This window comes from Syngnathoides biaculeatus, chromosome 11 (assembly GCF_019802595.1).
Source record: "Syngnathoides biaculeatus isolate LvHL_M chromosome 11, ASM1980259v1, whole genome shotgun sequence".
Taxonomy (NCBI): domain Eukaryota; kingdom Metazoa; phylum Chordata; class Actinopteri; order Syngnathiformes; family Syngnathidae; genus Syngnathoides; species Syngnathoides biaculeatus.
In genome coordinates this window covers 2,316,843-2,337,967 of record NC_084650.1, presented here as the reverse complement: position 1 = coordinate 2,337,967, position 21,125 = coordinate 2,316,843, and the positions used below count along the sequence as shown (strand labels likewise).

The 21,125-nt window shown below is 39.3% G+C and overlaps 1 protein-coding gene across 7 annotated transcripts in view; it reads right to left on the bottom strand.

The window, feature by feature from the left end:
* The window catches only part of mid2 (midline 2), a 95,284-nt gene that overhangs the window by 24,788 nt on the left and 49,371 nt on the right, over nt 1–21,125 (bottom strand). For 6 of the 7 annotated variants that reach the window (XM_061834368.1, XM_061834366.1, XM_061834370.1 and 3 more), the window contains 3 exons: nt 18,079–18,144; nt 13,844–13,939; nt 3,287–3,394 (listed from right to left, as the gene is read on the bottom strand). In XM_061834368.1, the coding sequence (XP_061690352.1) occupies nt 3,287–3,394; nt 13,844–13,939; nt 18,079–18,144 (270 nt within the window). The remainder of the gene's footprint in view (nt 1–3,286; nt 3,395–13,843; nt 13,940–18,078; nt 18,145–21,125) is intronic. The other variant, XM_061834371.1, reaches the window with a different exon arrangement.

The window sequence follows — 21,125 nt, the reverse complement described above, 5'->3', positions numbered from 1 at the left end:
GCAACTGGGTTGGAATGTTGGCTTCACAGTTCTGAGGAACGGGATTCGAATCCCGGCCACACCTGTGTCCGGTTTCCTCGCACATCCCACAAACACACATTAATTAGAGACTCTAAATTGTCCTTAGGTGTGATTGTGAGTGTGTATAGTTGTTTCGATGATAGGCAGGCAACCAGTTCAGTTTAATTTTAAAACACCAATGATAAAACATGTTCTCATCAGATAAAGAGAAAGCTAAGCTATAAACCTTTTTGCATGACCTCAACAAATTACATCATTTACATTTTTTATTTATGAGAATAGTAACTCTAGGGAAAACAACTTAAAAAAGGGGTTTGGTTCAGAGCTTGTCATCAACAGGTCCGGGAGAATCAAAGCTCTACCCAATGTGGACTTCCTGTCTGTTGCCAGAAAGGCTGCTCCCTCTGAGAAACTGTTCCAAGCTGGTAACTTAATGGCGTTGTCAATGGGCTATGTTATACAGTATGCTACTACACTTGGAGCATTATAATCTGCTGGCACAAAAAAAACACCATCCTTGCAACATAAATAAAAAAGTCCATGTTTCCCCTGTAATTTGGCCCAGACAATCAATCTGAAAACCTCTAAAGAGATTCCCCAGTGTTTGCTCCATTCAGTGTGCAAGAACAAGCAAGACTTCTGACAGTCCAGTTCAATCCATACCTGGTTCACAATCCCCTTGGTATTCGACAGCTTGTGGCAGAGAATAATATTGCTGTACCCGAACCAGCCAATCTCTCCCCCTCTTTCATAATCTCAAGGAGACCATCAAGAGGATCGTTTTGAGGATGTGAACATCAAAGTAGCCATGATGGTGGAACTATGACAGGAAAAGCCTGGGAGTTGGTTGAAAAAAATTTGGGGGAGAAAGGTTGATATATTGTGCATCCAAAAGGTGGAAATGCAGTAAGGTTAGAATTTTAGGGCCAGGGTTAAAATATTTTACTGTGGTGAAGATGGGATGAGAAATGCAGTAGGGGTTGTTTTCAAGCAAGAGTTAGCTAAGAATGTCTTCAATGTGAAAATAGCGTCAGATTCAGGGATGAGGCTCAATCTTCAAAATGAGGGTGTTATGTAAAATGTGATTATTGACTATGACCCACAGGTATGATGTGACCTAGCAGTGAAAGAGAAAATCTGGAAGGAGTTGGATGACGTAGTTATGATTATTAGAGAGGGCGCAGCCATTTTCGTGAGTCACATGACCTACGTGAGTGTATGTGATGTGTACCGTGCCGCAACCAAGGCCCGATTACATTTATGCCCAGTTCTGATTTCTCGGATTTATCCTCATCTGATGAAGAAATAGCAGTATCGGTCTATCGGAAGACGGAGGAATACTTCCATACAGATTTGAACCTGTGGCTGTAAATAATGTTGAATATTTGGATGGTTTTTCGGGCGGAATGACGCGGAGTCTGACTACTTGGAGGACTATGCGTGGGTCATACGTGCATAAACAAAGGTCCCCCGGAGCTTCGGACGCAGAGTCTGACGAGCGAGGTCCGGCGGGTGGCCGTGAGCCGAGCTTCCAGGCGGCGGAGGCCGTTACCCCTGGACGCAGAAGCTAGGCTAAAACCCTCCGCCGCCACCGAAGCCCAGCTAAAGGCCTCCGCCGAAGCTCGGCTCAAGGCCTCCGCCAACGCCGAATGCGTGCTGCGCGCTCCGGCAGTGGCATTCTGTGAAATTAGATGCGCGAAAATGGCAGCGCCCATGAAAATTCGTAATTCGTAATCTTCTCAAAATACTATTAAATGAGAGAGGATTTAATATCACATTGTCAAAAGACCTATTGGATACACTGTTCATGCAAAGCACTGGAATTCCCCTTTAAGCTCTTCCGTAGACAGAAGTTTTACAGTTTGGCTCTTAGGGACAAAAGCATCAAAATGTTAGCAGACTGACAGTACAACCAGCCCAAGTTCTGAGGCGTCATCTCCAAACTTCTCTGACCCACTTTCTAACAAATATATGCCAAACTTTTCTTTTTGTTCCTTAAGTTAACTTGTTTTCCCACTGCTCCCACCTGTGTAAAGCATGAACAATTCACAGCTTGAGCACAAATTGTACTCCTTCTTTTATTGTCCCCAAATACTGTCCAATAAAAATAAATGTTTGATTTAATGTTTTAGAATGTAGGAAAAACATTTGAACATTACGATGAAAATAGAGCAGGGAGGTGCATTAAAAACGCATCATCATAGACACACACATTAGGACATGGGACAAGATAATAAACCTTCTTTGAGAGCACCAAGATTTCTTACAATGAAATGACGGAAAAAGTGAGAGCACCTTATCCAAGCCGTGATCAATGCCTGCATAATCATGTTTTTTGGTTGCAGAGGCTCATTTTCTTCAAGGGACGGACTCCTCTCCAGAAGCGACAGCAACTTCTATTTTTGAAGACTGACAACTACGTAAGTTTTGCTCATGGTCCCTGTACAACTATCTGAATTACGCTGGATTGTGTAACAATTAATCCTGCAGTCCTAAAGTTTAAAAAATAAAACAAAGTGTCGAGGAGAAAAAACCATGAGGTGACAAAAAAGTACTGCACTTTCATAGGCTCTGCTTAAACAGATAGTATCAAGAAAGTAGGTTATTATTAACCATATAACCATGTATTTACAGGTATACTACTATTAGGTAAACGATCTAATAACATGGTGTACGAAAAAGGTGGATTTTGTTGCAGTTTGCAATAATGAGAGGTGTTCATAATAATTTGATCTTCTGTATATAATCAAAATACTGTACACACACACTCATGCAGAGTTTGAAAACCCCACAAAATATTTTGATTACATATCTTGTAACAGATTAAGTGTACCTATTAAAGTGTCCATTAAGTGTCATTCATTAAAACTTAAATTTCAAAACCTCCATTCCCACCTAATAAGGTCTTCAAAGACAACTTAACCAACTGGAGGACTGGGATTTCAAAGTAAATTTATTTAAAATTCCCCTAAATTATATTCTAGTAGCTGTTGTGTGACTGTTATTGATTGCAGGCCTCAACTAATCAAAACTGCATTGAAGAACTGCTGGGATGAAATGGTATTTACATTTTTGGAATAGATTTATTTATTTATTTATTCTTCCCTCATCTTCTCAACTAAACATGTTATCACTCATCTTTACATGTTACAATTAACACATCGTTTAAAAGTTTAAATGAGAAATTCTTTACTCAGACTTTCCCAACATACGTGTTATTCTTTGTGTCCTTGAAACTATGAATGTGTCCTTGAGAGCCTTTTACCTTGGACTCCTTGATTTTTACTGCAATGACCTGCTTTCTTTGGCGAATTATCTCCACCAGCTCGTCACACTCCTCCACCAGCTTGGCTTCGTGCATGGCGGTGTTCACCTGGACAGAACGAGACAAACCATTTAAAATATCTCATACAAGACTAGTTTGCATGAAGTGATAGCTTTACGTCATCAAAAGTTAGGGCTAAAAAAATTTAGAATAATTAAAATAATACAAATCGCAACTGATGAAGCGCTTTTCTTACATGGACATTTCATTTGAAGTACCATTAAAATGAAGAAACCAGACTTTCTTCATGAGAATATAGCAAATCAAAATGCTGTTGATTTAGTTTAATGGGACATATTTTGTTATACAACACAATTATGTCACTCATTCACCCTATGAAATGATGGAATATTTGATTATAAATATTGCACCCACATTAGAATGTACAATTTGAGCGTATGATCCACTTGTTTATTATTAGGAATAAAGTATTCATGTGGTGGCACGGTGGACAACCTGCCTCTCCGTTCTGAGGACCCTGGTTCCAGCCCAGCCTACCCTATGTTTGCATGTTCTCCCCGTGCCTTCGTGGGTTTTCTGTAGATACTTCAGTTTCCTCCCACATCCCCAAAATATGTTAGGTTAATTAAAGACTTGAAATTGACCGTAGGTGTGAAAGTGGACTCGAATGGTTGTTTGTTTTTATGTGCCTGGCGACCAGTTGAGGGTGTACCCTGCCTCTCGCTTGAAGATAGCTGGGATAGACTCCGGCGTGCTCGTAATCCTTAGTGAGGATAAGCAGTTTGGAAAATGGATGGCATGTTAAGTGTTGGTGCAGAAACAAAACACCTTTTAATCCAGAGTAACTTTTAACCCTAAAATTAACCCTTTAATGCAAATGAAATGAAATGAAAATTAAAAATGATACAAAGCAAGTTGGAATGTATGACATATCCTATATCATGTCATATTTTGTAAGATCACAAAGTGTGACACTTTTTAACAGGGGGGTGGCTTCATCTGACTAATACCCATCATAGCATGATGACCTCCAATAGCCCTCCCCACTCTAGTGATATGCTCGTGAAATTTTTTTATTATCCTATCTGATCTTGTTTTAAACAAGCCAAATGTAATATATTCACAGTATATAATAATCATGACTATTTTTTAAAATAAATAATTCAATATGCAAATACGAACATTCAATTTTGTATCAAGAATGAAAGTAATATTTAATTGGGTCCTGCATTAGGAATGAACCCACACAAAGTGAAGAAACAGTTTAAAATGTAGGAACAATGCACCGCAACATGTAAAGTCAATTTATGCAACATTCTGAGAGTAAAAAAATATTGCATGTATTGACTTTAAAAATGCACCACTACAATTCATGCAACATAGCATTCACATATACTGCAAGTATGTGTGTTTATATATATATATTCATATAATATTATAATATTTTAGCAGTCTGCTTCCACTCCCCGACCTGGTGGCAGCGAAAACGAGGAGGCTCCGGCAAACTCGGTCGTACAATAAATAAATCCTGCTGAATTTGGACCGAATGTTGTGAATACTTGACGTGGGACGCTCCTAGTGACGACTTCAGTGGAATAAGAATCATTCTGTGAAATCTTAGTTCCCAAATTGTAGCCATATTTCGTTTGCGTTTGAAGCAGCGCGGCCTAGCTTAGCCTAGCCCCTCTTGCTAACAACTAGACGTTGTTGGGTGGCTTGCAACGTGATGCGTTTGTGATCAAACCGTTAATGTTGAAAATCCATCGAACGCGAGTAACTGCATAATCTTGTTCAACCAACACAACTTATACAATGAGGATCGCGAAGACTACTCAACCTGCAACTACTGGAGTGAGAGCCATTGGTTTGAATCTCTTTCATCCCCATATCCTTGACATTTTTTAGACTCAAAACATCTTATCCACATACCCTTTTAACTTTAAGTCTAACATAGACTAGGTAGTTTTCTAATTCTGTTACTTATGTATTGACTTTGTTTATTTGACTGCTTCTATTTGTACTTTAACATAGATTAAAGTGTATGTGGATTGTGTACCTAATGTGTTGATTTTCCTCATCTGATTGCTTGTATGACTATTTGCAGCCCTTTGGCGAACAGAATATTAAGCGACCTGTAGGCCGGTCCCAAGCTCAGATAAATGCAGAGGGTTGCATCAGGAAGGGCATCCGGCATAAAACTGTGCCAAGCGTTCATCAAAGGAACTCCATAACGGCCACCCCCAGCACTGTTAATCTGCAAGGTGTCGGTAGAAATTCAGATAATGTAGGTCAAAGGCAAAAAAGAGGAGGAAAGCAACTTAGTTGGCAGAAGAAGAAGAAAAATGCACAGACAATACAGCCATGTGTAAGGACTTTGAATGTTGGGACTATGACAGGAAAGGCTCAGGAGTTAGTTGACATGATGATTAGGAGAAACGTTGATATATTGTGCATCCAAGACAGCAAGTGGAAAGGGAGTAAGGCTAGAAGTTTAGGAGCAGGGTTTAAATTCTTTTACCATGGAGAAGATGGGAAGAGAAATGGAGTAGGGGTTATTCTAAAGGAAGAGCAGGCAAAGAATTTACTGGAGGTGATGATGTTGATGCTCCCAAACCGTTTTCAGGTTAATGTTAGTTTGCCCACTATATTTAAAATACAGAATTAGCTTTTTGTGCGCTGTATTGTCTGTGCTTTCATCCCGGATCAGGCTGTGCCAACGTGGAATTTTAAAATTACACACCATCTCATCCTGCATTTTCGGCTTTGGCTTCAGACCAGACCTTTCCCACTGAGAAAAGAGAAAATCTCGTCCATTATAAAACATATTGACTGGCTGCGTAAGTACTGTAACATTTATAATTAGTATACATCTTAAGGTAAACTAGGAAAAGAGAGTATGGCGGAGGAGTGGTCGTTGTTAGAGAAAGTTCCGTGAGCTGCCTAAAGAAACTAGTGGCTTATTTTCATTTTTTACAGTATGAATGTGAATTGTGCCATTGGATGAAACAACCAGTCATCCCTCACTCGTTGAATCACATTGCAAAACACAAACTGAATAGATGTATGTTATACTTTCATTTTGCATTGAATTTTTGTTTTGTGTGCACAACGCAGAATATCTGCGAGATTGCATCAGCGGTGCATAAGTGTGCACGCACGCAGTTTAGAGGGAACATTGGCTGACGTTTTTTTTTTTTCTTTTTTTTTTTTTTGTTGGCATGCCGTCCCACGATCGACCAAGACTGCCTCGCGATCGACCGGTCGATAGCAGTGAGGCAGTGATGTATTGAGCACCCCTGGCTTAGATGGAAAAAGATGACACGGTGTGGCGACCCATAATCGGGACAAGCCGAACGGAAAAGAAGAAGAATATAATAGTTTAACCATCCAAAATAGCAAGCTTCAAGTGAGACATCCTCTTTTGATAAAGGTTTTGTCCCATTTTTTTGGGAGGGTTTGTGACGCGGAAATTATTTTTCACATCTCAGTCCCCCTTCATTACTCATTAAAGTTCATTAAAATGTATGCGATAAAACCTTCTAGAATGCTTGAAATAAAAATGTCACTTCCTTGGCAAGAAATACCACATTTCAGTTTGATAAAATGATTAAACAGGCAAGATTGTCAGTGCAGTAAAATGGAAGTCTACAGTATGTCGTCCAATACGATCCCAATGGTAACTCATCATTGTCAGTGGAGTATCTCAATAAGAAATTATACAGTGAAGAATGTAGTTTACCTCGGGTTGGAATCAACTACTTCATGAGGCTTAGTTACTTTGCAGAAAGACGTTGAAAAAGACATGCATTCATTTATGCTTTTTTAAATGGCTGACAGGAAGCATTTACCAGACAAGGACACGATTAAATTAAACTTGATAGTGTGATGTATCAATGTAATCTTGTTATGCAGTATTTTTGAGACAGGTTGTTGACGGCAGATAAATAAGCCAAATTTTATGCACATTTTCATGATGCGAGAATGCGCATTCAGCCTTCAGCAAGTACTTTTGTCAGGAACAGTTGTCAGTTGCAAGCTAAACTAACACCGCCCAATTAACCACTGAACAAATCCCAAACTATGTTTATGCAAGTGGCCCTACAAACGTGTATATGTTGTTAAAACTTTACTTCGTATTCTCGAGGGGGACCCAAAGTTTTCCCATTTTGCAGCAACTGAGCTGAACTTTTTTTTTTTTTTTTTTTTTTATGAACATTATTGCCTTTGCTACCTCTTTGACATGTTGATGTGAATTTGATATAATGGGGCATGGTGGTGGGCTCGAAGGTTTGAATTATTGTAGCTACTCTGTTGGGATGCAGAATACATATGGAAATACCAAAGAAAAAGTCATTTGAAAAAGTTCAAAACCTTGTGAAAATTTAACATGGACAATGTGATGGGCTTGTCACTAATGTGAGATTACATCTTTCATTTTCCAAGATGGTGCATACCCATGTGTTTGCCACTGTATGGTGCTCCATAGTTTGGTCTGTTTTTTTTTTTCCGGTTGTCCCTAGACTAACATACACAAGGGGAAAATGAGTTACTAACCCTCAGGGTGTCTACCCTGGACTTTTTTTCAACACCTCTCACATATTCGTTGATTTTTTTTTCACGCGTTACTCACTGGAACAGTGACTGCGGTCTTCAGAGCATGAAGGCAATGCTGTAGGGGGACGCAGTACAGTAACTTTAAGCATTAATGGTGCCTTCACAGATGTACAAGTCACCAATGCAATGGGCAGTCTCACACCCCCACACCATCACAGATGTTGGCTTTTGAACTTTTCACTGATATGAATCCAAATGACATTGTCATCTTTGGCCCAGAGAAGATGATGTCAATGATTTTCAAAAAGACCGTAATTTATCGAGCATAATGCGTCATTAAGTATAATGCACACCTCCAAAGTTGACTTAAAAAAAAAAAAAAAAAAAAAAAAAAAAAATCAGGAAAATCCTTTTACCAATGCACAATGCACACCACCAAGGCTCAAAATATTGGTAATATTTTGTTACGTTTGTACTTGTATTGTTTTTCAAAAACTATCTGTACAACAATCATTGAAAATAATCATTGTGCAAGTGCTGATGTAGTGGTAATATATAACTCGGGACAGGCCACAGGACATGCTTGTCCTGGTCCCTGCAATTGTCAGAACAGAATAAAATAAATGCTCAATGATGGCATAACATTTTATTAATACTGTTGATGACACATTACAGTCTTAAAAATAATGACTATTAACTGTTTAACAAACATTTTTTTGTCATCCTCTGTGCCATCCATAGTGTTTGTGAGGAAACATTTTTTTTAATCCTAAGAGTTTGGGTTGTACAGCGCAGCCTCTCCACCTCAATCCAGCTCCAATCTGTAGCAGCTTTCCTACGGCATCTAGTGGCTATCAAAACAACGTGAGCTCAAACTACGTAGAAACAAGCGTCTTCTTCTTTTTCTTTTGACTTGTTCCGTTAGGGGTTACCCCAGCATGTCATCTTTTTCCATCTAAGGCTATCTCGTGCATCCTCCTCTCTAACACCCACTGTCCTTATGTCCTCCCTCAAAACATCTATCAATCTTTTCTTTGGTCTTCTTCTCACTCTTTTGCCTGGCAGCTCCATCCTCAACACCCTTCCACCAATATGATCACTCTCTTGCCTCTGAACATGTCCAAACCATCAAAGTCTGCTCTCTCTAACCTTGTCTCCAAAACATCCAACTTTGGCTGTCCCTCTAATGAGCTCATTTCTAATCCTATCCAACTTGCTCACTCTGAGCGAGAACCTCAGCATCTTCATTTCTGCTACCTCCAGTTCTGCTTCCTGTTGTGTCTTCAGAGCTCTAATCCGTACATCATGGCCGGCCTCACCACTGTTTTATAAACGTTGCCCTGGTAGAAACAAGCATATTGGGCATTCCAATTGTGTGCGCTCTCCCGTTTTTTTAATTGTACTTATTACACTCATACTAAATAGTTTGAGCTCACGTTGTTTTGATAACGACCTGAAGTCATTGGGCTCTCGTTGTTTTGGATTGCTACGCTGCTTCCGGGTTCCTTGCGTCAGCGATCACAGATTTCTTTTAAAAGCACCTGCACAACTAGTTGTTGTAGTCGACATTTTTTGTCTTAGTTTAAGTTATAACCAACTCACGGGCAGTCATTTCTGATCTTTGGTGCAGGAGCAACAAATAACTAACGATTTTAAAATGCGAAACTCTCCCGAGGCGGTTATAGAGCTGTCATAGTCCTACCGGTTTAGCCCTGGCTGTGTGGTTTCCCGCGCGGCCGCGCTGATTGGGAGGAACACACCTGCGCCTCATGCTGGCTGATTGGCCCCGGTGTATATAGGACCATGGGGACGACTGGTCCAGTGCCAGATCATTGCAATTCATGCCCCGTTCCTGCACTCCCGTATCTCTGAGACAACCCATGTGTACCGACCTCCGCCTGTTTTCCGACCGACCCCGTAAGCCTGACTCCCTTGACACTCCTGCCTTCCCTGATCGACCTCCTGTGTACCGACTCCTGCCTGCCCGTGGACCTGTTTTCGACGCCCGACGTCCTGACTGCCGCTGCTGCACCTGACTGCCTGCCCGATCCCCAACCGTGGAACAATAAGCGTTTTTCTCGAATTACCTCTGCGTCTCCCGTCTCCTGCATTTTGGGTCCTACCTCCGTATCGATGGGTCTTTTTGAAAATATTTCTGGAAAAAATTCCGCATTATTTTCGATACATTAAAGTAATTTGAAATGTGGACTCATCCACTTTCCACCAGTTTATCTCAGATGAGGTTGGGCCAAGAGAAAATGGTGGCACTTGCGGGTGTTGCATCATAGACTTTTAACTTGAAGCAACAAACTGTGTTAACTGACAGTGATTTTGTCAAGCATTCCAGAGGCCACGTAGCAGTCACCTTTACACGATAATGCCTGTTTTTCACAGTTGTTTAGAAAGCGGTGAACCTCACCCCCATCCTTTTATACCCAAACATGACACTCACCTGTTTGCGATTAACTTGTTCTGTGGAATGTTCCAAAAAGGTGTTTTTATTTTGACCATTTCAAATTTTTCTTCACAGTTTTGTTGTCCCTGTCGTAGCATCAATGTCAAAATGATATAATATAATATTTGGGCCTCTCAAAAAAACTTAGTTTGGATAAAGACTTTGTAGTCTATACAACTTAATATAGATTGAAAAGGATTTGCAAATCTTTGTTTTCTGTTTTTATTTGTGTATTACACAACATCACAACTAAATAGGAATTGGGGTTTATAATTAATATGAATTTGAGGGCTTGGAAATATGACAAAGTATAATTAAGATATAGACTACATCTAGGTTCAAATGACCTAAAAAAACGGTTATTTGCCCATCTGTACAATAAAATGTACAGTAAAATGGGGAAGTCTTGCGGTTGAGATTTTATCTAAATGTAAGTACATAAATGAATTGTCATATAGTAAATGTGAAAACAAGTGAACGTTTTTTTTTCCAACAAATGCCAAATGGGACACCCTTAGATAGTACATGCAGAGTGGTGGTCATGGTGAAAAAAAAAAACTTTTTTTTTGCACTTGCTATAATTTTATATACAATTATTCAATTTTATATACAAAAGCTTTCCCCCACATCCTTTTACATACAATAGAATACAAAATGAGTCTCTGCTGGCATATCTCCCATCATGTGTTTGCACAAAACATTTTTACCCCGAACGTTCCATAAATACAGGCAGGCAGCTCTCAATTTGGCTTTCTAGCTTGTTGGGAAGGCATGCATACTATTTGCTTGCTTTTCAGAAACAAGAATCCATCGAGTTCTGTAAATTCCAGCACAAGAAAATGAATAACAAAACAAAAACCAAACAAAAAAGAAGACTGGATGGAACAGAAGCTGCTGACATATCGGCACAAAGTGTTTGATTGGATCTCCTGAATCAATATGGGATGATGCAAACTAGGAGGATGGGAATCCAGGTCGGCCTCAAAGCTCCTCAGAATTATCTTTACACGCGCTCACTCAACTAACTTCTCTTTGTGCAAACTCTTTCCTCCTCCCATTTGCCCTCTGAACCTTGCTACTTATAGTTTTTCTTTTTTTACCGAATAGTCCTGTCTACAAATTCAACAACTGATCTTCAGTATTTATGGGCATCAGAACATAACCAATTCTCAATTGTAACAGGAAATGACATTCAAAATGATTTATTTAAACCTTTTGGACGGCATATTAGGTTCTGATCTGTTGAGACTGAGGCATGTCCTATATCATACTCTATTTGTACGCAGACAACAGACAATCTTCACATGCTGTTGGGTTTGCCTGTACTTAATGAATCATCCAGTAGTCATTGAGCTTTGACCGGCTGAGTAGATGCATTCACAGACCTCAAAGTGACGCTTGAGAAAATGGAGCTGGGTCAGTATAATGTCCAAACTTCACAGGGAGGACAGCCAAATCTGACCAAGGGAAATGATGTTTATTTATTATTAGTATGGGGGTTTTCATCCAAATCATTACAGTCTGTGTTTAGTGCAAAACGCTACTTAAGCGTCACATTGTTGGCTACATCCACTTCAATCACAATACAGTTCCAGATATAAAGATAAATCAGAAGAGCAATGCCTGGTGTTTCATTTTCTGCAGAGAGGTATGGGTTCACATCAGGACATCATGTCGCCACAATGACCTGTGAATGTTATTGTACCTCAAACAATATAGTATATCTTATCAGATTTGATATCTGACTGGATTTAAGAGCTGCCACAGTGAATAAATTCCGAGGTTGTGGGTTCCAACCCGACATTTCTATGAGAACTTTGCATGTTGTCGCCATCGACATTCAGGTTCCCCCCTCCTATTGACAAAAGTCAGCTAGAATAGGCTCCAGGACACCTGTGACCCAAGTGAGGGTAAGCGGGACAGAGAATGGACAAATGAAATCAGTGATGATAGTAATTCTGACTCACAATTTACAAAAAAGAGCACAAAATTCAGATTTTAAAGCTATGCACCCGCTAATGAACTCAATCCTTTCAGTATATTTGAATGAACAATTGCAGTAATTGCACTAAGACAGTTTCTGCTACTTTCTATAATATCTGTAATCTATAAGAGTTTGTTTGGAGTTTTTATGTTCACCATGTGCCTACTTGGGTTTTTACCAGGCACTCCTGTTTCCTCCCACATCAAAAAATCATGCATGGTAGGGTGATTGAAGACTCTAAATTGACCGTAGGTGTAAACGTTTGTGCAAATGGTTGTATGTTTGTATGTCCCGGGCGATTGGCTGGCTACAAGTTCAGTATCTACACAGACTCTTACCTCAAGATAGTTAGGATAGGCTCCACTCCACCCGAGACCCATGTGAGGATAAAGCGGTAAAGAAAATGGATGAATAGAAAAAAAAAGGTTTTCCCCACCACCCACCAACCTCTAATCTTGTGCTGTTCCACATACCTACCTTGGCTGTCCCACTGAGCCAGCCTGCATACACAGGACGAAAGTTTGGGTTCTGTTCTTTCTTTAAACCCTTGGACCTTGATTCCCAAATGAAAGGCACACTACTTTAATCGGAAAAGAGCCAGTCCAGTCCTTCTTCTCCTTAGCCCAGTTGAGGTGCTTTCTAAAGTACTGTACATTCGCTCAGGCTCAAAAACAGTGTGACCTGAGAAACTAACAGTTCTACCCCCTCTCCCTAATTAATCTGAATTTGGTGTTTCTGTGAAGCTGTGACTCCTAACTCATCCTACTCTTTCTGGATCGCTGACAGATTCTTGAATCTTCTCTGTTTGATAATCCGCTGAAGCCCACAGTCATCTCTTGATGGTGCATCTTCTCATGACACAGTTTGTCCTAGACTTTCCATTGATATGCTTGGACACAGCACTCTGTGAGCAGTCAGCCTCCTTAGCGAAGAACCTTTGGGGCTTGCCCATCCTATGAAGGATATCAATGATGGTCTTCTGGTCAGTTGTCAGTCTTCCCCAAACCCAACTGAAACAATTGAACCAAACTGATGTAATTTTAATGACCTCTGGGTAAACCTCTGCACGTGCTATGAGTATAGTAGATGTGTATGTATGTATGTATGTATGTATGTATGTATGTAGTGTATGACACTCCATTTAAAACATTTATGGTTTCCAAAGTTTGTCTTGATTTTTTTCCCCACAGTATTTTAATATTTTAATTGCTAATTCCATGGGTTTTACAAATAGAGGTCCAAACTTTGCAAAAATAAAACAAATTGAAATTGTTTAAATTGTGGGCCCTAAATGCATAATCGATGCATGTTAAAGTTTTTGAATGGAAATAAATAAACTTCCCTGATATTCTAGTTATTTGGAAAGGGTCTTTACGGGTGCAACCACTGGCACAGACGTCACCGTGCTCACCAAGTTGAGCTCTCGTTTCTTGAGGGGGCGTGGATTGCTACATTAAAATTTTGGTAGCAGTTTTAAAACTACATAGTCTTCCATTAATGACCATTCTAAAAATCAAAAGACCTTGAAAAAAATGCTGCATACCTCAACCTGTTGACAGATCTGGATGAGTTTGGCCATTTGGTTCTCCAGTTCACTGTTTCTCTTCACTAGGTTGGTCAAGTTGTTCTCCAAGGTTTGCTATGGAAATAAAGTGGAGAAACAGACAAAAGGAGGAGGGACAAAGGGCGAAATTCATTAACACAATTTCACAAAGCGAACTAACCTGTGGTTATAATTGCCCAGTAACCATTCATTCATTCATTCATTCATCACATTCAGTTTATGAAATGGGAAAATTGCAAACATATGTTTTAAAGTATGTAAAAAGACCAAAAAACATATATTTTAAACACAGAGAAGAGCACTGTTAAGTCTATTGAATTTGAATCATTAAAAAAATAAAATGAAATAAGGTTCCCAAATTAGAAGTGGATAAAAATGTCCATTCAATGCAGTGCAGTATTTCTCCCTGCAAGTCAATATCGATTCAGCAAATCCCTTGAACTCATTCCCTTCCATTGCAGGATGCTTTGTGTGCGATTTACATTGTATGAAAGGAGGTCGCAATCAATCAAAAAATAAAATGGCAAGTCAGGAGAGCAGTGGCAGTAGCAGCATGTGTCAACATACTATCTGCAGTGGAGTATGGTGAGAAATACTTCTACTTTTTACATTTTCCAATTTCTCTGTAAATCTGGAACAAACAAAATGGACAAAAGACAACTAAACCACGGTGCAATTCTAACGCGAAAGCATATCAGATGTTGCCATCCATCCCAAACCTGTACACAGAGTCGAGACAGCGGTTTGGGAGTCGTTGAATTGGAGGTAAAGAACTCTTGATATATCAGAGTGACTGACTCTACGTACATAGAGTAACTATCACTTCTCATTTGATTTCTAAAGAATGGGAATTAGTGTTAAATGTTCAGAAGACCAGAGCCTTGCCATGAAAACCACACAGTGAGTTATACAGCAAACTTGTTTGATACAGGCAATAAATAAATGGGGGTTGAGGAAGAAAGTACTGTCGTGGCAATTGTCACAATGCTGCAAAGTCACATTATTACAACTATTTATTAGATCAGGGGACTAAATGATATCACATAATTTCACAAACTACAAGTACAAAATAATTTTTGAACTTTTACTATACCTCCATATAATAGACACTATTGACTTTCCAAGATTTTTGGGGGGAAAAAATACACTTTGTACATGAGAAAGTATGGCAATACAAACAGATACACAAAAAAGCTTTTCGCACTGTAATAATGGAGATGTTGCTAGGGATGGCAACACAACAAAGCATATATAAAAAACATTGTTTTAAATTGATTTATTGTAGGTGTTGTTAAACTTAAGGCTGGGATTGTTATATAGTGAGTACTAAACACTATTCAGAAAAGTTTCATTTAATCCCATTATTCTTTCAAAGTAATGTTCTTCGGGTATTCAAGATTCTAAATAAACCACAAATGGTGTATTGAAAACACACACACATAAAAAATTCTCTTATGCCTTAAATAATGTTCGTATCAGCTTTACAAATGTTAACATGTATATATCGATACACACATACATACATATACACTATTGTATCAAAAAATATCAAGCAGAGAAATGGTGACTGTGGTCTCAAAATACTTTAAAAAGGTGATAAATACAATGGGTATGGAAAGTATTGAGTCCCCGTTTTTATTTTTTTACTCTATTGTATTATAGGCATTCTCTAAAATCATTCAAACCCCCCCCCCCCCCAATGTATACACAGCGCCCCATATTGACAGAAAAATTTTTTGGGGGGATATCTATTAAAAAAAAAACAGATATCGCTCAGTATTTAGTAGAAGGACTCTGTTGAGCTAATACAGCCATGAGTCCTTTGGGAATGATGTAATTTTTTTCACACCTGGATTTAGGGATCCTTTGCCACTTCTTGCATCTCTCTCTCTCTCTCTCTCTCCAATTGTGTCAAGTTGGATAGTCAAAGTTGATGCTTTTTTCAGATCTCTCAAGAGATGCTCAGTCAAGGCTCTGCCTGGACCATTCAAAAATAGTCATGGAGTTGTTCTGAAGCAGGGTCTTCATTATTCGAGCTCTGTACTTATGGTCATTGTCTTATTGAAAGGTGAACGTTTAGCCCAGTCCCAGGTCCTGAGCACTGTGGAAAACCTTTTAATCTCAGATACCGTTGCTTGAACTTATCTTTCTTTTGAATGCAACCAATCATCCGGATTTGTCCTGTAGCTGAAAAACACCGCCACAGGATGATGCTGGTACCACCATGCTTCACTCTTAGGACTGTATTGGACAGGTGATGAGCAGCACCTAGTTTTCTCAAAACACACTGCTTTGAATTAAGGCCAAAATTTTCTATCTCAGTCTCATCAGACCAATGAATCTTATTTGTCACCATCTTTGGGTCCTTCAGGTGTATTTTAGCAAACATTATGCAGACTTTCTTATGTCTTGCACTGAGAAGCTTCTGTTGGGCCACTCTACCGTAAAGCCCCAACTGGTGGAGGGCTGCAGTCATCATGAACTTCCTAGAACGTTCTCTCATCTCCAGACTGCATCTCTTGAGATCAGCCACAGTGACCTTTGGAGTTATCTTTACATCTCTCACCAACCCTCTTCTTCCCTGATTGTTTCGCTTGGCCGGATGGCCGGCTCTAATATGAGTGTCCTCATCAACGTCTTCCATTAAATGATTATGGTGGCCACTGGGTTCTTAGGAACCTTAAGGGCAGAATATTTATTTTGTAACCTTGTCCAGATCTGTTTCTTGCTACAATTATGTCCATGAGCTTTTCAGGCTGTTCTTTTGACCTCATGATTCTCATTTGCACTGAGATGTGCTCTGCATTGTAAGGACAGTTGTGTGGCTTTCCTAATGAAGTCCATTCAGTATAACCAAACACAGCTGGACTACAACGAAGGTGTAGAACCATCTCAAGGATGAGTAGAAGAAATGGACAGCAGCTGAGTTAAATATGACTGTCACAGCAAAGCATCTGACTACTTATGGCTGCGTGACATTTTAAATTTTCTTTAATAAATCTGCAAAAATGTCAACAATTCGTTTTTTTCACCTGTTAATATGGGGTGCTGCGTACATTAATGAGGAAAAAAAAATACTTAATTGAGTTCAGGACATGTATAACAAAGTGAAACATTTAAGGATGTTTTTTTTAAATATATGTTTAGCATAATTAGAACTTTTGTTTATTGTATTTATGTTGGCGGGACAGTGAATGATTGGTTAGCATGATTGCCTCACAGCTCTGAGGAAATTCAAATCCCAGCCCTGCCTGTGTAGTGTTTTGATGTTCTCCCACATTCCAAAAACATGCATGGCAAGTTAATTGAAGACGAAATTCATGGTACGTGTGAATGTGAGTGCGTATGATTGTTTGTTTATATGTGCCCTGTGATTGGGTGGTGACCTTTTCAGGGTGTACCGTGACTCTTGCTCGAAGATAGCTGGGATAGGCTTCAGCACACCCGAGACCCTCAGTGAGGATAAGTGGTATGGAAAATGAATGAATTAATGTATTTATGTCAAACGTATGCATCACATAAAACAAAGTAAGGAAAAAAGTTCCTGATGGAAGCAATGCACATCAGGTTTATAAGATATGCAGCACCAAAATCTCAAGATAACTATAGTCAGATCCAATTAAACAAAAAAGTTTCTAAAATAAGACTTAATAATACTTTATAAGTTATGTATTAATTTGTAAAAAAAAATAAAAAATTGTGCAAACCAACCCAAGATACAATTTAAAGGACAATACTTTGTTTCGGTATTTATTTTGTTTTCCAAAAATGACTTGCGCCAAAATAAAACCAAGGGCTCGAAGATTTCTAACAATCAAAGGCTCAATAGCTCTGACGGTCATTTGTACAGTGAAATTGGAAATAAGCACAGTTAGAAATAGAATAGTGGTTTATTAGGGAGCAAGTAAACTATGGATGTAGCCAGCAGAGACAAAAAAACAAAGACAAAGTAACTAACTGCAATGAGAACGAAGCGTCACGGTCCTCATGCATGTGAAGGAGAAGATGATCGGACTGCCACCTAGTCACTGCTCAGTCTGTACCGTCTCTTCTCCGCCTCACTTCTCTTCTGTCTTACTTTATCCTGCTTTAATTACTCAGGTTGCTTATTTCCGTCCTCATCCTTTTTTTAGGGTGTCTACCTGTGTGCACTCCAGCAGAAGGAATGAGCGGGTGAGGGTTGTTAGTTGGTGAAAGACAGCCAGAAAACTCACCGCAGCGCTTGTCTTTGAAGCCTCCATTACTGGATCTGACACTCTGCCCGGGCTCACCTGATAAGCCTACAAACACACACACATACACCCACATAAATGGGCACACACACGGATGAGTGTGGCCAAAATGCATGACAATGGAACGTTTTTTTTTTTTTTATAAAGCAAGCTTAAGACCCCAAACCGGCGGATATGTTTTGAACTGAACTGTTTCTCAGTTTTCAGAACAGTTTTCCAATTTATTTTTTATGGGCAGATCTGGAAAAACACGCACAGCTAAGAATCTGTTGATGTTTAAATAGTTTTTTTTAAAAATCAGTTTGTGTGTGTTGAAGTTCATTATTGCATGAACATGGCTAGATGAGTTATTAATCAGAAAGTTAAGAGGTGATGTTGAACATGACTAGACCTCCTCTTTGACCTAAAACTACTGTCATACAACAAAGACTCTGGATGTTTTATGTTTGATTTTTTTATTTTTCAGTTTTTTTTTTTTTTTTTATGACAGTAGGCTCTTACAAAACTAATTGTGGTCCTTTGTATGTTCCACATATAAGGACTGGCAAAAACCACTATACAATACCATAAAAAATATGAATACAAATAAAGAAACAAACACCTGCATACGCCCTCCCTGTCTCATTAACATTCATTGAGAAATTGCATCCTTGGACCAAACAGAGGTTTGAACACTGTGTTATCACTCTGAATGGGCAACTTTATTGTAAACTTTGGACTTCTCAACATCCAGTCACGCACCATCTTGTCCAGGATCTCCTCCTTGACCACACGTTTCACTTCTTCTGGATAACAGAAATGTAAATAGACATACCCCTTCAGTGATTCAGTTATTACTACCCAACCACACCCAGTTTGTTTTAGGATACCATTTAAATTCCATCCATCTCTGTTTCTTTTGGGGTCTCCCAAGGCTCTGTCTAGCACCCCTTCCTCTTTATCACCTACATCCCACCTCTTGGCAATATTATCTGTAATTTTAACTTACACTATGACTGTTACATGGATGAAACCCAGCTGCACCTGTTCTCCAAACCCACCCAGATCTGAGAGTCCTCCTCAACAGCACACTCTGCTTCCAAGCACAAATACATCATCACCCAGTCTGCACCCACCCACTCTGATGCAGTCCTTGTTCCTACCTCGCAACACATTCTTGTTTGATCTCCCCCACAAGTCAGGACAACAACTACAACTTTTCCAGAACTGTGGCACCCATTTTATCACAAGCATCCCTTCACTCGTCACATCAGTCCAGCCTGGCAACAACTTCACTTGCTTGCCATACCCACCTGCGTTCTCAGATTGTTGTCCTCCATCCACCTTACTGTCCCTTCTGCCCATTGTGGGGGACAGAACCTCCAGCAGGTCTACCCTGCATCTTTGGAACTCACTACCACTTGAATCCTGAAACAATTACTCATTAACACTCATTCAAAATCTAAACTCAATACACATCTATTCCAGACTGCCTAGTCACTTTAACTTTATTTCTAATATAATTGTCAATTTTAATTGATGCTTTGTGTTCTGTTATTTTTGTTGTATTGCTTGATTTCTTTTAACTACTGTATCTTAGTATGGTTACATTGAGTCCCTAAAGTGAACTATTAATTACTTTATAATGTTATGAATAAGATAATCCCTTTACCAGGATTTGCACCACCCTCTCTATTATTTGCCCCTACAAAGTTTCATGAATAGTGGTTTAGTCGGCACAATTCAACCCAAGATTTGTAGTTTAGATAGAAGGATGAAAACATTTCCTTGTTAGAGCTGAGAAGACTGAATTTCCAGAAATGGAAAAAGTGAAATGGAAATATATCCTACAATACAAAGCAGTCAATCATTTGTATGCTGAGGTAAATCTCCAAAAAGCAAGACCCTGCTGGCCATCAACTATGGATATGACTTCACTCCCCACTTAATTGGAGTCAGAGGGTCACTGTTTGTGTTGATATTTATGGTTATGAAATTAAAGAAATCCAGAAGAAACACCAAAATGGAGGAGCAGTGGAGGAGTGGAGATAAGAGTGGCCATGTAGTGACGAATTGCATTTCAATTACTTGAGACCCCAAATATTGAGTTACGGTTGCCAAATATACGCAGACTGAAATTATGTATCAGGGATGCATTTGATGAGACTGCAACAACGATGGAGACAGTTGATAAGATAGGAGATAGACTTGTGCCGAGAGAGGCAGTTTGGCATAATTGCCACAGATTGACTGACAGGAGCTTTAGTCAAAGTTCCTGTGTCTCACTTCCCTACACCCCTCATCACACCCTCATTGTTATCTGCTTCTTTGCTGCTGTCTATATTTCTCTGCAACACCACCTCTCATTTTAACTTGATTGTCTGTCTCTTCCCTCCTTCTGTGTTGTGGAGTTTCAGTCCTTATTCTGTCCATCTTGCTTCAGTTACAACTGCAGCAGCTGACAGCACATCATCATGGGTTAGCTCACCACCACACCAAACCCTCCTACATGATATAATGATTTTGATGGGCTCCTTGCTCTAATGCTGCACACATCTCTGAGAAATTAAGAATACATCCCTGTCATATTTATTTAAACACTCAACAGCCACTGATCATGAGATATAATAGTCATATCCAGTGAAATAAGTTCACATTTGGAATTTTTTTTTCCTGATAAGAAGAAATGGAAATATTCCAAATGCGAGTGTCAAAGGCAAATGTCAGCGTAATTAACTGTACAGGAAACATGAAGTTGAACATTTTTTACTGTTCTACAAGTCTAACAACAAGATAACCAACTACAAACATGATGTATTATGTAGGATTAGATGTTAACATCCCTCAATTCGTGCATCAATTGAGGGATATTTACCATTCAAAAAGTCAAACAAGATAACCAACTAAAACCATGATAATAAACACATGGAATGCAAACGGTAGATTCTCATATACTGATGATATAAGGCCCAGCTCCAAAATTTACACCAAAAATGAAGACAAATGTTCTACCCATATAGAATACTCACCCATGACTTTCCATACAGTCA